General features: G+C 36.4%; 2 protein-coding genes across 2 annotated transcripts; both read left to right on the top strand.

Moving 5' to 3' along the window:
* The first annotated feature begins 1260 nt into the window (after positions 1-1260).
* Positions 1261-5579, top strand: LOC146141046 (microfibril-associated glycoprotein 4-like). Its single transcript, XM_083392794.1, has 6 exons — positions 1261-1393; positions 1677-1816; positions 3034-3130; positions 3833-3929; positions 4601-4665; positions 5211-5579. Exons 1-6 carry the CDS (start codon positions 1261-1263, stop codon positions 5456-5458), a joined length of 780 nt encoding a protein of 259 aa, XP_083248920.1. The 3' UTR covers positions 5459-5579.
* Positions 5580-10494: 4915 nt separating this feature from the next.
* Positions 10495-20154, top strand: LOC146141045 (protein mono-ADP-ribosyltransferase PARP15-like). Its single transcript, XM_083392793.1, has 10 exons — positions 10495-10636; positions 11427-11495; positions 12108-12407; positions 15156-15288; positions 16185-16392; positions 16745-16822; positions 17290-17329; positions 17686-17813; positions 18564-18750; positions 19721-20154. The coding sequence occupies exons 1-10, from the start codon at positions 10495-10497 to the stop codon at positions 19981-19983; spliced, it is 1548 nt and encodes a 515-aa protein (XP_083248919.1). The 3' UTR covers positions 19984-20154.
* Positions 20155-20401: the final 247 nt, after the last annotated feature.

Here is a 20401-nt window from a genome sequence, read left to right as displayed (position 1 = left end):
TTCTCATCCTAAACGCTCTGCACCCACTATATGGGGATGGTATTCTGCGTCGTACGAACTCGAATTTTGTCGAGAATACTTCGCTATAAAGAATACAGTTTATTTTTTAAATTAGTTGTTTTATGACTTCATGTTGTGACGCATCTTTGTGACATTTGATTATCTTTGGAAATTTTCTGCGTACCACTTGGGGGTAAAACAATTGCTACGTGTACCACTCATAGTTCAGAAAAAAGATTAACTTAGTCCTGATATCATTTTTTCTTTTACATGATATGAAGTCTTGACATTTCCAGACCATTTATGGCACCTTGTGCCTGCTTTACATGTTTTGTCGTTTAACTTTCTCCACAAGCCGCTAGAAGTGAATTGTTGGCCGATTATGGCGCTTGAGAAGGAATGGTTTAATGGCACCATCGGAAAGTGTTTGCATGCAAATCACTCACTTCGGGAAAACTGTGCTGAATTCTGAGAAAGTCATATTTAAATGTCCACTCGGATCACGACCTGGCAAAAGAATCCGGATGTCATTAGTAAGCACATCGACAGCTAAAGGTATAAATCTTGAATGCGCGAGAGCATCAACATTAGTCTTTCAACCGTGTTCAGACTAAATACGTTTAGCCTTTTGAAGTTTAGAGCGTCATTGCGAAGGGTGCAAAATTATGCTCTCAATTAGGAATGTGCAAACTTCTTTACAAGCGGGTAGCTTTAGCATCGACTATCGCTAATGACTATTAGCAAAATAAACGAAATTTAGGTTGTTGTGACGTGATATATGTTTTCCAATTGCTTTAATATAGTCTTAAGATGACTTCATGCTTTCCAAATACCTCTTTCCAGTGTTAGCTGAAAGTTTAACAACTCGAAGTCCATACTTCAGATGTTAATGAGTATTCTTATTAAATATAAAAATTATTGCCTTTGCTATACTTTAGGTGAAGACAAGTTTATTAAAGTAAGTAAAATTTGGTCTTAATAATGAAGGCGGTAAAACGCTGTCATTGCTGATTCAATTTTACTCCTTAAATTTAAGCAAAATTAACTGTCTGATTATCTGATTACCATGTTTTAATTAAATGGGGTACTCGTAAATAGTAATATTATTAGACCTAAAACTATAACTTGGCCACATATTTACACTCCGCGGGTGGCAGTTGAATTAACCGTCGAGGGAATTAAGTTTGGAATTATGTTTGCTATTCAGGTCTCTCTTAAATAACAAGTCTCTGACATTTTGTAATCGTTAAAAACTGCATAATGAAGTATGTAATATGCTATGTGTTGATCTGTCTGTGCGCCAACGCACTGAGCAGCCAAGTGAACCTAAATTCTTGTTCGCTTAACTTGCAATGCGGTGGACAAAGTCAAACTGGCGACACTCCCAACCAAGGTAAGAAAGATAATAAGAGCAAAAAACAGTATAGTGAAGTTGCACAGTTACGAGAAAAACTGGGGAATGGTAAAACGCAGCTGATCGTTTTTAAAGCAATAAATTTGCCAACAAGTCAGCGGTAGTGCAGTAGACGTTTTTAATATTTGTTGTGAAACTAAGTTTTATAACCAACTTTATAACGTGATCCTGGCTATAATGTTGCAATCGTAATCGTGGCGAAAATACTGCAATGGTAAGCAATCACCTATTTCCGATTACACTGCTGCACTATTGTGTTAAGGGCCTCCAATAACGTGCAAAGACGTTTCGCCGAGAAGTAGAGGTGAAACCGGAGGAGTTTTTGCCATCTATCCGTTCGCTGGGTGGCGCTCGAGCGTTTTGGCGTATTGTGATCACGTGACCGACAATGGAGGCTGGATTGTGAGTTTTTCAGGAATTATTTGAAACGCTTTTACTTTTAACCATGGCTGAGGAATGGGTTAAAATCAACCCTAGTCCGATTATTGGCAAAAATGAACAAGAGTTCCACTCCCGAGTTCCGAGTCCGACTCCAACCAAGTTTGCCGATTTCGTTAAGACCCGAGTCCCGCTTCCACAACCTGTTTTTAACCCATTTACGTAACTAAAATTAGGTGGCTATTCAGCAACCCACTCATAGGAGTGTCATATAATTTATCCACACACAGATAGGTTTGCGTGGTCGGAAAATATTCTACAATATGGTATTTCATAGACCTTATCAGTTTAAAAACCTGGTACTGCGCATGCGCACTTCTGACTCGTGACTCGGTTAATTTTAAGTAGTCTTACTCGAATCCCGAGTCTGCCTTCGCAGCCCTGCGTTAAGCAATATATTTTAAATGTTTCGTCCATTACTTGTTGCAGTTGTTTGAAACCAAGTACGTTCTTCGTGAATAACGAAGAATTGTGCTTCGGGAGTAAATTTCCATTTTTTAGTATTCGTGAGCCAATAATATATAATTAAAGTCCTGTCACCATCAACAACTAGCACACGGTGGACCGTTGTGGATGTTTTAACGCCTATGTTAAACTCAACAACGTGTTCTTTGAGTAGCCGTACAAATCCGTGTTGTCAGTTTTAATAAACTTTTAGTATTTCCGAGAAACAATCGCCGCGGCGAGGGGCTGCCCACGAAAAATAAAATCCAAAAAAAATTGACAATTTTGTTGTTAACTTTCTGGTAAAATAATCCACAATCTATTTAGGATGTACTGTACTCCAGTTAATGCCTTCTGCAACACAATATTGGCGGATTACTGATTGACCTCAACTATATATAGAATAAAATGTGTGCTTAATTCTCAATTTTGAATTTGTGTTTCATTGAATTTTGAGAATGTTTGATAGCTAATATTGCTATGAAGCAAAGGTTTATACAAAAACAAATATACATAATGTTTAACAATTGCTTTGCTATTACAAAAAACAAAAGTCCATTTTCGTGATCAGTAATGTATCAGTTCAGTCGCATTTCACATTGTTTTGCTTTTGTATATACTTACACACCATCATGGTTTTGCCTAAAATCAATCTCGTGCTTCCAACGAAAATATACTAAAAGTAAACTCATTCGAGAGGGTAAGCATTTCTTGTAACAATTTGTATCGTCTTACAGGTCTTCCAAAGAAGAATTGACGGATCGGAAGATTTCTACAGAAACTGGAATGAATACGTTAATGGTTTTGGCAACCTCAACGGGGAATTTTGGATGGGTAAATGTTAGGGATATCTTTCTTATTGTGTTTTGATTCCGATATTATGGAAAAAATACATACATCTTGTCTAAATAATTGACATCTTTATTAAGGTCAAAAAAGCAATATTAATAAGTTAAATCTTTGAAACGCAAGGTTTTCTATAGAGTATCAATTAACATCTGGCTTTAGCAATAGAAAACGTAGGTTCTACTTGGATTTCGTATAATTGACTCCCTAAAAAGAAAGAAATGTCTTACAAAGTAGGAAACACTACGTTTATTCACAGCCCTTAATTTATCTTAAATATCTTAAAAAAGAAAAAAAACAAAAAAACTGGAGCTAGTCTAGAATCCTATCACTTTTTTACAATAACGAAAGAGTTTAAAAAACGAAATTGCAACGACAAAATATATATGGAATAATAAACATAAAAATAATACTTGCTAACTCGCATCCTAACCCAAATAATATGACCAAAATAACCCCCGGATAAAAATGTGGTAGGATTCAAAACCAGCGCCCGGAGAAATACCTAACCTTTGGCCATAGACATTTACGCGGTTCGAAATATTGGACATCCATAAAAATATATCAAACAGCTGAGCCGTGAAAATAAATATTTAGAAATCACCAACTGTATATTGTCATTGAAGAAAAGTGTTATGATAATTGTCCAAGCAACTAATGTTCGCTAATAGTTATAATATATTGCTCAAGGTCTTGAAAACCTCCACCTGATTACTTCGAACGGAGAATACGAGCTTCGTATCGATATGGAAGATTTCCAAGGGGATAAACGCCACGCCATTTACTCGTAAGTATATAGTGCAAATTTTCAATATATATATCTAGTACATATTAATGTGAGGTTTGAGTGACATTGTTCTTTTGCGAGACCCGATTTCTAATTTTCGAAGACTCGAATTACTATTCTATCTATCGTACATTTTACTAGTTGGAAACTATATATTTTGAAACTTAAACTTAAACTAAAAAATAAGCTAAATTAATACCCCAAAATTATACAATTGCCTTCAATAAAGCAAAAAAGGATAAAAAGGGATGTACTTAAGCAATGTGCATTTTTTGTATGTGGACCATATCTCTTGGCAAAATTGCTAAGTTACAGGTACAAAAAGACAGGACCCAAGTCACTAAGACCGAAAAGAAGTATTTAGGAATTTCTGACTGATTTGGTTAACAGAAAAACAACAAAACAAAAGTCACTAATTCTTAAAAACAAAAACAAAAATCATTTTATTCCTATTTTGTTTCAAATATAAACAACGGAATTGCTCTTAAAGTTAAATTTACAGGCGTTTAAGTGCGTTGAAAATTGAGGCGTTGCGATGCTCAAAAATGTCTTAATAAAACATAGAGTTAAGACGGACAATGACATTTTTGAAGTGTCTTAGCTTTTGTCTAAGTATAGTAGGTGTAGAGATTCTGATTTTCGTAAAACTATAACAAAATATTTGCCTTCAGAAATTTTACAGTCGGCCCAGGAAGCGATTACATACTGAGCATCGGAGATTATTCTGGATCAGCGGGTAAGAATATGAATTTAGAAAGATACGTTAATTTCAGTATTTTAGATCAGATAATTTTTGCATAAAAAATCTCTTCTATACTTAAGTCCCCGAAAAAGTCAAAAAAATATTTTATGGTTGCCAAAGTATATTTGGCGAAAACTTCAGTTTGCTTAAGTTAATTGTGAGAGTAAAAAATGATATTATCAGTCTTGTAACTTTAATATAACCAAAATTGAAAATGCTAAGTTCTGTCAAGCTTCAAATTTTATCCAGATAACCATACCCAATATTTTGTACAAAAGTATCGCAATTTGTCCAAATAAAATTTAACGTTCAAAATTTTTTTCGACGAAGTTTTGCCACAGTTTGCTTTAGTGTTACGAAGTAATGTAACATTTTCAAAAAAAAATTCACCTTTACCTACAAATAACTCTGTAGCAGTGGTTTTCAAGCTAGGGATCACAAGAGGTTAACATGGGGGTCAAGTGCCTTCCCCCTCTTTTTTATCTTGGATCAGTCGCTCTATACAGCCATATACACATTGTGTTTGTTTATTTATGCAGGAGACAGCTTGGGTTATGTCAACGGCGCCAAGTTCACCACGAAAGACAAAGACCAGGACACCATCGGGGATAACTGTGCAGTTGTGTACCGAGGTGCCGGTTGGTACACCGACTGCCATTTGGCCAACCCGAACGGATTTTACCACGGTGGTGAACACACTACGTTTGCCGACGGGGTGAACTGGAAGACCTTTAGAGGCTACAACTATTCACTGAAGGTCATGGAAATGAAGATGAGACTGAAATAAAGTTTGCGGAGAGTATTCTGTCAAACTGTATATTTCATCGAAAAGCTGACGACCAAAAATTCACTTCATTTGGATATTTTCTTCAACTGTAATATAATCATTCAGTAAACCGTTTAAAGTGTGTTCAATAAAGAAATTCATACATTTTTATTGTATTTTATTCAGTAATCTACCTTATAAAGTAGAACTGATATTCTTGATTACTTTTGGCATTGAAACCTGTTTAAAAACCTGACGAAAATGTTTGTTATTCTAGTAGCATTTTAGGGACAAATTGCTTGTTGCAGCAATCCTGGTTAGGTTTATTTAAACTATATGTTTCAATCAAGTTAACTATTATGAGCTTATAACGAAAGAAAGAGAGTCGGCCCGGAATAAGATATTCAAACTGTGAGACAAAATCAAGTTCGCTTCATTTTTAGGCATCCTAAATTAGTGCTGAAAAAATATGTACGAAGTTATTTTAGACAGACAAGGCTCTAGATTCTGACAACCGTTGAAGTTTTAGACAATAAATCTGCAAATCAGTATATATTTGCTAACGCTACTAAAAAAATCGCAAAATAAGAAATATAAAAGATGTTTTTATTTGCAGACGAGTGATGACCACGTTGCTAGAATATCTTTGCCTATTTTATTAAATCATTTTACCACAAACACGTCGTCGTCCAACACCTAAAAATTAAAGTTAAGGCAACTTTTTTTTTATTTCTACTTTTAGGCAACTTCGATAGGTTGTCTTGTGCGTTGCGCCGTTGCGCGGATCGATAACTCTGTATAACTTTCGTATTGATAGTAACACCTGTCCCACCTAAACTTTTACCCAAATAAACTGTGGTGGTACTTATAAGGTTACTTTATATGACGTTACGTTTAAACATAAGTTTGTGACGTCACATTTTGACGTAACCTTGTGACGTCACGGTTTACAGCAATTATGTGACGTCACTTTAATCATAACTTTATCTCGCTATCTCTGAAAAAATTGTAAAAAAATTCCCAGATCCGCGCCCGGTCATAGGTTATTAAAACAGTTATGTGTTTAAACCCTCATCAACAACATATGACTTATTCCCAACCTAATAAGGACAATGACAAACCACGATAAACTACGATGAGTAGGCAACGATTGGATTTTCTCGTGTTTACTTAGCTTTCAACAATGAAAGTCTCTTCTTGAAGCTATTCAACAGGTCGAAGTTAGCCTTTGGTGGGGAGCGAAGCGAAGCGATTGTTTGTTAAGCTTTGTTCGCTTTTGGGAAATTCCTACAGTGTGTGATAACTCTCTGCTCACTGTGGATCCCTTCAATGGTAAAATAGCCTAGGGCTGTAAAGCTTCGTTATTTTCGTTCGTAAAGGAAAGGCAAGATTTCAGGATTACAGTGTTATGACATCTTGTGATTTTAAGGCAATAATATAGACTTAATCAGGTGTTCAATAAGTGACCGTTGAATATACATTTTGCGATCGAGCACTTGCTAAAGGAAACATAGTTGTTGGCGGGCGTATGTGGTCTAAAATTGGGCAGGGTATTTATGTTATAGGCCAGGCAGATATCAGCATCCAATTGCGAGTAATTAGATCGGCTTATAGCATTCTAAGCAGGGCGGATCTAGAGGGGCACCAGGTCCTGTCCACCCATATTTTTCGCCTTTACTGTGAAAATTCATTGTCTATTGGTAAAACAGAATTAATAGTATAATCCATAACAAGCAGGGAAGAAACGAATGCTCTTTATGTAGGAATAGGGCTGAACTTTATCATTACCTATATAGACGTGTAATCGGGTGTTAGTAGAATATATGTTTAAAAGAAGGGAATTTTGTGATGCCCTGTTCATCTAGGTCAAATGCAAAATTTTTCAAAACAAGGGATGGAATTTTCAAATCAAGCCAATTCGTAAGCTGGATTCATTTTATATGCTTCTATTGTTTAGGCCAGAAATGGCAAACCAATGACCCGCTGTGGGTCGTGCAAAAGTGTTTTAGTGGTGACGAGTAAATACCCACATTGACAGCACTTAAAAATAGACAACAAAACGCATTTTGTTTATCGCTGTGAAACGTAAAGGGTGGCAATCCTTTAAGGAAAATTAGGAGTTCGCAGACTAAAATTCTAAAAACCCTGGTTAAACCTTGCTGAAAAGCTTTCTGCTGTAATACTATAAAAATGGTGCAACATTTATTGTCTATTTAGATTCTTAAAAATGGCCGCGGAAATCCGAACTTGAAAATTATCTAAAAACCTTGAATTACCAACCCAGACAATACCGCTTAAAGCAGGGATGTCCAACCTGCGGCCCGTCTGAAATTTTTGTGCGGCCCGCTAGACATTTTTACTCCCTAGTAGTATTTTAATTGTACAATATTAGCCTAATTAAAATGTACCAGTCAGCTTTTAGGGTCGCACTAATAGTATAGTATGAGTAAAAATATATATATATTACTCTAAAGGCCCGTTATAACTCTAAAGGCCAATACTTAATCTTGAAACTTAATAGGTTCTGCGGCCCATTAAACTTTTTCAAGTGTCAATGCGGCCCACTATAATAAAATGTTGGACATCCCTGTCTTAAAGCGACGCAGCAGCAAGGTTTCGTACAAAAGCAAGTGATTAGATATATCACTCACTTGTGCATTCATTTGTGACCCGTGCGATGAAAAGTTTCGCCATTCCTGGTTTAGGCTAATGTGTTAAGTGTTTATATAGCTCAAAGTGTTTTTTTATGAAATCAAAAACCATTAGATTTCTACTGTAGAAGGTTGAGCGTGGTAAATTAAAATTAAAAACTCGAATGAAAAACTAGGATAGGATTACAAGTCTCCAAAACCGAGTATGACTCCGACTCGGACTTGCAGTCCTGGTGGCCATTACACCTTCTTTTTGCATTATTTACTTCTAGGTCTTGAGCCTTATTGTTACGGTTCTCTCTTTGACAACGAACCTTGTTGACGAAAGGGCTGGCTCAATTCTGGGTGTTCTCGCAATTGCATCGGTCTGTTGTGTTACCCTCGCTTTAAGTGGACTTATTTACTACTGTCGCCTCTACGAAGGAGACTGCGCCAAAAGCTTGTCTTGGGCATGCCTGGTACGTATAGATAAGCGCTGCAAATTGACGGACCGGAGAACGCATTCCTAATTTTTTATTTTTGAATGCAAGTTTTAACCATAGTGATATTATTTTTGAAACAAAGTTTTTCTGCTTAACTGAAGAAACGCATGTTTTCAGGGTTAACAAACAAAATAAGAAAACATTATTTTGTTTAAGACTTGTTCCAAAGCTGAACGATACGATATTTCAACTTACCGGGTTGAGCAAATTTTCGTACATGGACTATTGCCAAAATTAGTTAAATAACTCTAACACAAACGATATGAAATATGTTTCTGCATTTAACCTTTCATTTCGTGTGTGAGTGAAGGCTAAAGATAAATGGAATTAACATTCTTAAAACGCCTAATACATACAACAAGCCTGTGAAACAAAAGAGAACTTTATCAACTTTATTACGGAAATTTTTGTGAATACGCTATTTGTAACAAAGGGACAATAGCAAGTAACAAAATTCATTTTATTGCCTGAACTTGGTCTATGATTTTCACGAATTAAGTACAAACGATTATAACAATCATTGGGATTAGAATAATGGAAGGGATTGTTTTCAGTATATATTTACAGTTTAATGGTGAAAATAACGGCCCTAATAGACATAAAAAGTGACATGCTTCATTTATTTACGTTTCGGCAAATGCTCATGCCATCATCAGTGATATCTTATGTCTATTAGGGCCTTTTATGTCTATTTGGGCCGTTATTTTCACCATTAAACTTATGAACAGATCCGTATATAGTGTTCCTATTTACAGTTTGTGATTACATAATAGACTTCTTGAAAAAAGCTAAATCTTACTAAAGTAAAAATACCGTAACTTTATACTAAATCCTAAGGTCGGATGTTGAAGATTATTGGTTACTTTTGCTCAGGAGACGTTGTACGCGGTGGCATGTTCAGTGCTGTACTTTGTCGCAATGTGCTTTGCCGCTGCTTTGGCGAGCGAATTTTCGAACAGCCCACCTACAAGTTCTTGGATATTATGCATTATTTGTTCGGTAAGGATTGATACGAAGGGTATAGTTTAACTTTTTTTGGTTTCTTTTATAAGGGGTAATTTATTGTTAGCCTACATACCACTGATACAAAAATAAAACCGCGAATATTGTGTGTTTACAAAAAAAGTTTAATAATATATTGAAGGAAAATTAAACTTGTTCAACACAAATAGGTCGAAACAAACATATATCTGCTTTAACGAACTTTGATACGAAAGGTGCTTTTATGTTTTTCTCAGTTTTTTTTAGGAAGACCTCTTTATTTTAACGCACCCGAAATGCAAACATGAATCCGAAAATATTATGTGTTTAAAAAAAAAAGTATAAAAATATATTAAAATAAATTAAAATATATACAACTCAAATATGCCAAAGCAAACATATAGCTGTGACTATATGCACCATTTGTTTTTAGCAGTATTTCTCGAAAATCCAGAGAGTACTTGTTTTCTCTATTTAAAAACATTTCGCATTGCTTCTTGTAGTATTTGCAACTGCTTTAACTTTTGGCACCATCAGACTATTTGCGCAGTAAGGTATACTACTCATGCAGTTGCTGAACTATAGCTATATATCGGCATTCGCAAATAAACGTTATTTGAAAATAAATTATACTATGGAGTACAAGATTGAAGGTTGTAGTAAGCCCTAATAAGAATAGAATAATCCCATACATAAGTAGGTATAGTATTTTGAACGTTTCGAATAACTCTTCATTCATTTTCAACATCATTTTCAACATGGATGTTAAAATTGAATACAGAGTTATTTGAAACGTTCAAAATGATACCTATATACTTCTGTATGGCCTTTGATATTCTTATAAATTATACTCTGTTATTCATTTGATAAAACCCAAAAAACTTAGCTTAAATATGTTCATGCTTAAATAAAAGGGCATTTGGTCAGTTTTGGAGTTTGTTACATGAAGAAACTTCTCTTTCAGGTGTTTTGCGCGCTCACAATGATCTCCTTTATTGCTTTTATTGTGGCGATAAAGCGATGTAAACCAATAGTAAGCGACAAAAGAAGCTGCCAGCTAAACCAGCAACAAAACCAGCAAGCAGGTGAATACACCCACCTTCTTTGACACCTTCGTATTTACTTAGCATGTGCGTGTTTTCAAGGTATAAAAACCGCAAAAGCTGCGCGCATTCCACAAAAAAATGTTATAGTCACTCTTTTTGGTAAAAGTTTCAGTGTTTCGCCTTGCCATTACCTTTTCTGTAGTTTCAAGTTGTTTTGCGGTGCATAACTGTTATTTTTCGAAACACGCAATTTCTATGTTGCTTGCTAAGCTGTCAAGTTTGCCGAATGTTTAGTGGCTAACTTTCCCAATTTATAAACGCATTCTTGGTTTTTTTGCGACTAGGTTTGTAATCTTAATATCCAGTTAAACGGATGACTTCCTCCCGACTATGGTAAGTTAAACATTAGATAGGATTTCGTTTTGTCTCTTTAGTCACCGCAAAATGAACAGAGTGTGAAACTTTTGCTTTACCCATATCAACTCTTTGCATATGTGGACACATTTGTATTTGGCCTATATGTCGCAGTCCACAGTCCAACACATAGTTTTCCACGGGCAAAAAACATAGCGTGATTTTTAAACCTGTACAGCCAAGGGTGTATGTATCACGACGGACCAACGTTTAATAAGTTATGGCGCCTTCTTCTTGTTCGCTGTCTTCCAATGTTTACGGATATTCCCGCATATTTAACAACAATAGTTCTCCGTGGTAACTTACATACACTATCACCACTTCAAGCGAAATAGGCACACAATACTTCACGTGAAATCCGATCACTGCTTTCCCAACGTATGTTTGTTCAATCGGCTTTCTGTTATTTCTATAGCGAACATCGGTGCCATCTTTGTAGCATCGCCGATGCCCCAAACTCAACTGATGGTAAATCCAATTCAAAGTAAGTATTAATAGTAACGGTTTTGACCGGGCATGGGCTTCAACAATATATTGTTTTCATAAAATACGGCTGTACAAACAATCTGTTGTTATTGAACAAATTGGATGCAAATACCACTATAATTTTGTTGTTAGCAACTTACTTCCGCACACGTATTTAAAGATCTATTTAAATACACAAAACTTTTGCTGGGAACTATTTGAGACCAGTCTGACACTAAGATGGTTTCGCGGAGCTTACGCGACATAAAATTGATAAAACAATTTTAGAAAAAAAAATGGATATCGTATCTAAACAAGCGATTCCACCTTAAAAAGTAACCGTATCAAAAATAGTAATTTAGCATTTAGAACTAACTAACATCTAACCGCAAAACGCAATTTTGGTCTAATAAACTGGCAAAAAGACATTTTGAACGTTTTAGTTTAATCTATTTTGCTTGTTTAAGCTTAGTAATGACGTCATTTATTATAAGATCGGATGGCGATAGTGTTTGTCAAAAATATCGCGGATCTGTATCGGAATAATATATCAAGGATCGGACGACATATTTCCAAAAATGTCATACCAACAGCACCATTTAAATCATAAACAAAATGCTTTTCTGTGCAGGACCTCCTTGCCCAACGCAAGCCTATACGGTGTACACAACGCAATACGCCCCACAAAACGCAGGCCAACCATACGCGCTCCAGAACACCGGTAGACAATACACAGCGCAGCCGGCTCCAACGCAAACTATACAGAGAAACCCTTTAAAGACAGTTGGAGTTAACTCAACGCGTGCAGCCATTGATCTCCGCTTGGAAGTTAAGGACATAACGCTAGTTGATTGCGAGGCTATCGTCAACCCTTCAAACATGGAGATGCAGCTGATGGAACAGGGCATCTCCGGCTGTATATCGAGGAAAGGTAACTGACTGCGTATGAACTAAGCGACAATTTTGCTAGATACGTGGATGTATGTGTGGTGTGAGTTGTTTGCGATGGTTCGCATATTTCATCTTTAGTGATAGTTGATATTTTGAGCAAAATGTACTTCCTCCGATCCAAAAGACATCCTCTCCCAAGTAAACTAACAAATTGGATAAATTTGAGAATCGCAAGGACCTTGATAACATTTATTTGGTTAAAATTTGCTATATTAAGTAGTCAAAGGAAGCAGAGAAATTTAATTTGCAACCTTCCTTGGTCAATTTCAACAGAATCGTTGCTTTAATACCACACATCAAATGCTTATCTATTTGGAATAGGACCGGCACTGATATATAGTATTGGGCAGATACAACATGGTATCGGTTATAAATGTCAATTAGAAAAGTCCGAAAATTCCAAGTGGTGGTATCGGTGCTCGTCCGATATTAGTGGAGTATCGCTATCGAATCGGTATCACATGAATATTATAGTCATTACAGCTATTTGTCGTGATATTTCAATTTAGTGATTCTACCTTGAAAGGTTAATGTACCAAAGCATAGCAAGATAGCAACAAGAGGTCGGTTTAAACTCATATATTTTGATAGTGGGGCATATTAATGACGTCATTTGGTATCCTATTGGAACGCAGCATACTATTTGCCCAAATTATTGAATATCTAATTATTGGGTATCTGTAAAGAAATAAAATGACAAGAATTGGACATCACTAGTGTAAACCACATTACCGGACGTATCCTATAGTATTAAACATTAAACCTGCCCCAAACTCACATTGGTCTTAACACATTTAATCAAGTTTGTAGAAGCAAACTATACGTTATGAGTATTCTAGAAGCCTTGTCCAACTCATAACACAGTGAGCGCAGCAGTTTTAAAATGTTACGCTTTAGTTACAACCAGGGCTGCGGAGTCGGAGTCAGACTCGGGACTCGGGACTCGGGACTCGGGACTCGGGACTCGGGACTCGGGACTCGGGACTCGGGACTCGGGACTCGGGACTCGGGTAAGATCACGTAAAACTACCCGAGTCCCGAGTCCGACGTGCGCATGCACAGTATCAAATGTTAAAACTGTTAGGGCGGTAAAATGAAAGTTGTAAAAGTGTAATAGCAAATGGTAAAATATTTTTTAACCATGTAATGCGCGCGGGTGGATAAATTATGACATCAATATGAGTGGATTGGAAAAAATCCACCTTAATTTAGTTGCGTAAATGGTTAAAATACAGGCTGTAGAGTAGGGCTACCATATTTTCAGCACCTTAAAAGAGGACATTTTCTTGCCTGCAAGTAAAACGAAAGTAGAATTGTTACGTTTGAGAAAAACGTGCCATATCCAAGTATTGCATTCAGCTTTGAAATTAACACGTCCTTTTCACAACACGGATACTTCTGGCGTAGCTCATCAGTAAACAGAGTTTTCCTTTTCAGCATTATAATGTATAGCTTATATTTTGCTTTGTTGTTGTCTAAATTAAAAGAAAGCGTCTGCTGAGAACCACCTGATGCCATAGACAAGTGCTTCTTAATCTTTTTCAGCCGTGTTCTCCTTGGTAATATTCCCATGCCTTGCGCCCCCGTCTCTACGAAAAGCACTTCGGCATTTTTAATAAATATCGCTGAGACAACTTGAAAATAGTAAACTTTGTCGTCGGTCGCGCAAAGCGCGAAAAAAATTGGGTTTAATTGGCGCTAAACTGTAAATTTAGGAGGATTTTAGCATTGGACACACAATAAATTGCTCGTGCACGAGGTGATTGTGACAAACGTGTCGTGAGGGCATTCACTCCACAGTTGTAAGGCTGCGATGTCAGCCCAAATAAAAATGTAAGCGCAAAAATTAAACTTTGCGTTATCGTGTTTCAAAAGATGTGATAACACACAACAACAGCAGCAATATTGCAAAAACATTATCGATTCGCGCGAAAAAGTTTGCCGTTTTAATGTTAAAGTTGGCAAAAACAGAGTTTGTACAGCGCTTTGGGAGTGGTGTACACTGTACAACACAGCGAAACCATTAGAATCATTGCAAAAATTAAATATTAACTTAGAGCTAGCGCAAAAAAAAAGTATATGCAACTAACCCGAAATGCGAAAAAAGAGGACATTTGGACAATTTTGAGCGTCCTCGTAGGACCATTCAGTTTTCTTGAGAAAAGAGGACACATCCCCCCAAAAGAGGACATATGGTAGGCCTACTGTAGAGTCAGAGCTGGAATCGGGACTCGACAAAATCTTACATTTGGCCGGAGTTGGAGTCGGGAGTCGGGACTCGGGACTCGGGAGTCGGACTCGGGTTTTTTTTAACCGACTCCGCAGCCCTGGTTACAACCTGCCCCAAACTCATCCAATCTATATTTCAAAAGGCGTCAGTTTGAATCCCTCCAACCTAACAAAAAAACTTTGTCGCCGTACTGGGGTCGCGTACACCTGTATAATTTGAACCCAATAAACACTTAAAACCAAAGTTGCATTTTAAAGTTACATGTCATTTTTCAAATGTATTATTTAAACCTAACCAACCCTTAAAGAAAAACATAAATGACAAACTGAATGTGCAAAATAGGAAGATATCTCCTCGTCCTTACACGTAAATGATGACAATGAATTCAAATTTGGTCAAATATACTTTAGGCTTTCCTGTCTTCGTCAAAGTCAGTCATTTATAAGTTAAGGAAAACCCAAACTGACGATCCTGATAAACAAAATTACTGATTTTCAGGCGGTCCGTGTCTTCAAGGAGAAATGTATCAGGTTCGAGTTGACAACGGAGATCAACTTTTACCAGGAAATGCAGTCAGCACAAATGCTGGTAACCTGCCTATGAAACGGATTATCCACACAGCAGGGCCAGAGTAATGATCACACTTTATTTATTCATTAACTTAAGGTAGCATAAACCATAACATTTGCCCATCGGAACACTGTTTGATTTGCGATAACCCATATTTAGAAAATCTCAATAATAGTCAATAAAACTTTCAAAAACGACCATTCAGAAATAAGTTGACTTTTCGATTGGAGCGCAAGCACAAGGAGACAATTATCTTCCCTTCGGTAAGGTTTGAAGTCACGGCTTTCAGCCATACCGGCACCGTCGCGCTACCAACTGAGCTACACAGGCTCAGAGTAAGAAATATCAAAATAAACCGTGACACGTTGGCGATATCCTGTACGTAAATACAACCAAAAACAAGTTTTTTAAATAAATAACAAAATTCACCAAAGCATTTTTGTGTAAAAATTTGTGTGCCGGATAGAATCTCCTTTGTATTTCCCAAAGCACAGTAATATCGCGTAATACTTGACAGTGCATTTCCCGAAACGCTGTCACCTCGAACAGCGGAGAAATATAGGCAGATAAATTAACTAACATTGACAGGAAGATAATGACAATTTTGAATGCAGCATTTAAGACCAAACAATCTTTTATAGATTATCCACAAAAAATAAATGCTATATGCACACAAAACGTTTTTTTAAACATTCAGTATTGCTTCTTAAAATGTTTCATGATTACACGTCAGCATATAGTACTTATTTTCTCGCGATTCAAGCTTTGAAAGAGTCGGTGAAAAGGGTGCTTTCCAATGAGCAGAAAATGTGTAAGGTTTACAAATTAATAAATTATCTGAACATTTCTCTGAACATAAAAACGTGACTACATTTTTTAGTGCGCAATTAGGCTTTATATTTATTATAGAACAAGAACTTAAACAAAAGTGTAATTTGTTTTTCCTTTTTTCGCTAGGTGGCACAGCGGCGCAAACTGCGAGTCAACTTTAAGGTCGTCGGTTCTAAATTGTCTCAAGGAAGCATCAAAACACAACCTGAAGTCTCTTGCTATACCGGCGATAGGTTGCGGCTCAAATGGAGGCAATCCAAATGTTTGCGTGCCTATCATTGTGGATGCTGTTGTGGATTTTAACAAAAACGAAGCCAGCACTTCACTCAGGCAGGTACGCACTGTACTTAACTACCTTTCAACATATATAGAGAAATACTAAACAGTTGAAGAGAAATCCTCTGCTTTGAAAATCTTTTTTTAAAGTATAACAAATGTACTTTTTTTCTGTTTAATAATTACTATGTCTTAATGACTTTACAACAGATGAAATATCATACATATAGAGTATTACTATCCTTATATTGAGTAACAACAGAGAGCAATCCTTTGTGATTTTGAAGAGTGCAACAGATGTAGTAAAACTGTTTTTGTTTTATGGTTTATTAAACTTTATAGCGACCAAAAAGGCCTTTCAATAAATATGACGTTTGTGTAATATACTTAGTTGTATTTTTTATCTTTAGGTTGTGTTTGTTGAGGAAAGAAATAACGACATCATATCAGCATTCAGAAATTACTTAAATCACGTCAAGGGAGGAAACGTAAGGGTTTTAATAATGGGATATTTTATATTGTTCGTTACCATGCATACACTGCCAACCGGCTTAAAGTAAACAAAATGTCTAGATAAAGTTTGAAATATAAAATAAACTTTAGACTGAAGTTTAAATGGATAATCTGTAGGATGAACTTAAAATTGATAAGCTTAGAATAAAAACTATATAGATAGGATTTTGTTAACGTTGTAAATAAAACATGTTAAAAAGCAACAAAGATTGTTTTCGACGATGGCAGAGTGCCATCATCAATTTTGACTTAAATATTTTTTTGACTCGAAACTTTTTTCCGCACGTTTGCTTTATGAGGTAACGGCATTGTTGGTTTACGACGAAACAATATATATATATATGGGCTTTGATGCTCCTACGTCTTCTAACTAAAACCTCCAAACATTTCAAATAGGCAAATAAATCTTTGTTCTTAGTAAACGTTTTTGTATGTGCACCAGATCGCCGGAACAAACCACCTACAAAGTGCCGCAGTATCAGGTTTGGATTTTGATAAATGGCTAATGGAGTGTGGGGTGAAATAGACTAATATCGCCTAACTAAATAAACGAAGGGAATATAGATCTTTGAAATAAAGCAAATGCAAAAAAAAAACTCATTTGACTACACATATAAGATAACAGCTATCGTGCCCAGTTTAGTGCATTCATTTATTACTAATGATAAAAATTATTAATCATTTAGAAAAATAAAACTTTTGATACTGCATTAGTTGACATAAAATATTTGGTTCATAATTAAATGCAAATTTTACGCTTTTGTTTAAAAATATTCCGTGCTAAACTTTAACAAAAAATAAGACAATTTTTTTTAAAACAAAATTGACATATGTTTAGTTCGTCCACCGGAATGGGAAGATATGACAGGTCTTCAGTGGAAGAAAGTGATGCTTCCACCACATTCCACAGAGTATCAACACGTGTTGGCCCTTTTCAATCTAACCCTCGCAATCAACGTTGTTACGGTACATTTTCTAAGTGTGTTTAAAGACAACACATATCATCCTGGAAAGTAATTTTCAACATTTTGAACCAGGCCCAAGTTTACAAAAAACAAAAATTCTGGCCCCACCAGAATTAAAATGTCTTTCTCTTTTACCACTCAAACATCCATGTTTAACGAACATTCATACGTCCCCCTATTCAACATAACCCTTGCAATCAACGTTGTTGCATTCATTTTCCAAGACAAGTGGTTTTCAAACATTTTTTAACCAGACCCCACTTTTGTTTAAAAGAACGTCCCACAAGAACTGCTATATGTTTTGCTCTGTAATTATACAAACATCAATGCTCCTCCACTTACATCCTGCCAGGCCTCTCTGTTGGGGGCACGTCCCATGGGGTGAATTTAAAAGGAGTAACGTCACTGGATTTACACTTTAGACCATGTTCGTTATTCAAATGATTTGACTTCTAACTTCAAACTTAAGTTTTAAGAAAGAATATCTTGGCTTGAATCAACTTTACCTGAATAAGTTGTCTTTTTCGTATATTGGATAAATGTCGATTAATTGATTTGACACAAACAGATGTATTCTGTTGGTTAATACTTGTGAGATGCGATATTTCGAGAAACATTAAAAAAATTACTGACGTTAAGTTGTTTTAACAAAACTTGACTGAGTTTTATTGGACAAAAAACAATCGTTCAACTTCGTATTTGCACTTTTGGCTAACTAATTTTCATTGAAATAAACGCTTTCGTCTGACAGATCGAACGAGTACAAAACCCAACGCTCTTCAATCAATTCCACGCCCAACGAAAGAAGGTTGCAGATTGCCTGGCCATTACAGGATCTAACCAGCCAGCGACCCAAGAACTGTTCCACGGCACGGCTGGTGCGACTTGCAACGCCATTTGCAAAGATAACTTTGACAGAAGTCACTCTGGCATCAACGGTATAGTTACTTGGTATAGTGCTTAGGATTGTCTGATAAACCAGAGCCGAAACCTGATATCACTTAGTATAGATCAGGCGGTGGCAAACTGGGACCGCGGCCGAAATATGGGCCGCAGAGCCATTTTTAGTGGGCCGCGACTCTCAAATAGCTTAGTGTTATCATATAGTTTTTCTTTGTATTTTATTTTAAAAGGTCGATTAGATTTATTATAATGTCTCAGCGTGGTTCAGACCCACGTGCCAAATGTGGTCCTGAAAGCCTGTCGATCTATATTTTTGGCCAACTTTAACTAATTAAAAAATTTTTGCGCTTCGCGCGTATATTCTACGATTTATAAGATGTTTTACATTATTGCCTGGCTGTGTTTTGGGCATCAAGGCGCCGTGTAATATTTCACTTTAAAAACATGTTTTCGTAGTAGTTGTACATAGCGGGCCTTCAATAGCTCAGAATAGGGTAATTTGGGCCGCGACAAAAACGTTTTCCGACCACTGTTATACAGTATACTTGATATACTGTAGGGCGGTATCTGTACTGGTCCGACACCAAACTTACATTTGCAATCCGGCAATGTTTAGATCTAATGTTTGCTATCTCACAAAAAATATGTCGAGGAAAGTTGAAAAAAAAAAAAAAAACAGAAATGGTGTCAAGAAAGGTCTCCGCGGGCCAATTAAGTTTAACTGACAATTATATTGTTGAAATGTGTAGTATTTCGCTTGCATAGAGTCCTTCAAACGCAAACACACTAGATGTATGAACACGATATTTGCCCACAGTTGAAATATTATCGCATTTACCAAGTCGAAATAGTCATATATTTTGAGAAATGCCCATGTGCATGGTTGTAGGAGGCGACGGGCCTCATGATTTACACTGACGGGTCTTTAATCTTTACATTGGTAGTTACAGGCTAATATTCCCTAATAACATTGCGTTTTAAAATCGTATATGTTGATTTGTAAAGGCAAAGCGTTCGGTAGCGGAGTTTACTTCGCAACGACTGCCAAATACTCGGATGGATTCGCCAAAGGCAATCCCAAGCACATGTTTCTGGCCGAAGTGATAACCGGCCAATACTGCAAGGGCTCCAAATCGATGAAGGTAGCCCCGAAGCAGCCGGACGGCTCCCCTTACGACAGCGTCGTCGATGACGTCACAAACCCCAGCAAGTTTGTCGTCTTTCGTGACGCGAGCGTCTATCCCTCTTACCTGGTCACGTATACTTAGGAGAAGGTATATAGGAGTAATAAGCAGCAATTAAACCACTATCTTTAGGATTGCTGCTTCGTCTTGAAATTACAGCTTCAGCTGATACCATTTATTCTGTTGTAAATAGGAAATTTACCTGTAATTTATATGCTTCAAAATGCTGTACTAAGCGTTGCTATTTTTGGTTGCTCTGATTGAAATTAAATCGTCTTGTTCAGTAATAGATGTTTTACGTTTAATTTTAAATGTTTGTTTGATTGCAATAAATTATTGTAAACGAACGAGGTTGTGTTATCCGCAATTGTATTTGAACGCCGTTAAATTACCTGAACGACATGTGCACGTCAGTTAAGAGAGATATATATTTGCCCTAACTTCACGAACGTGCTAATAAACCATGTTCAATGCCATTAAAAACAAAATATTGAATTTTCTG

The sequence above is a fragment of the Ascidiella aspersa genome, chromosome 6 (genome assembly GCF_963924565.1).
Source record: "Ascidiella aspersa chromosome 6, kaAscAspe10.2, whole genome shotgun sequence".
NCBI classification, from domain to species: Eukaryota; Metazoa; Chordata; class Ascidiacea; order Phlebobranchia; family Ascidiidae; genus Ascidiella; species Ascidiella aspersa.
This window is presented reverse-complemented; position numbering and strand designations above follow the sequence as displayed.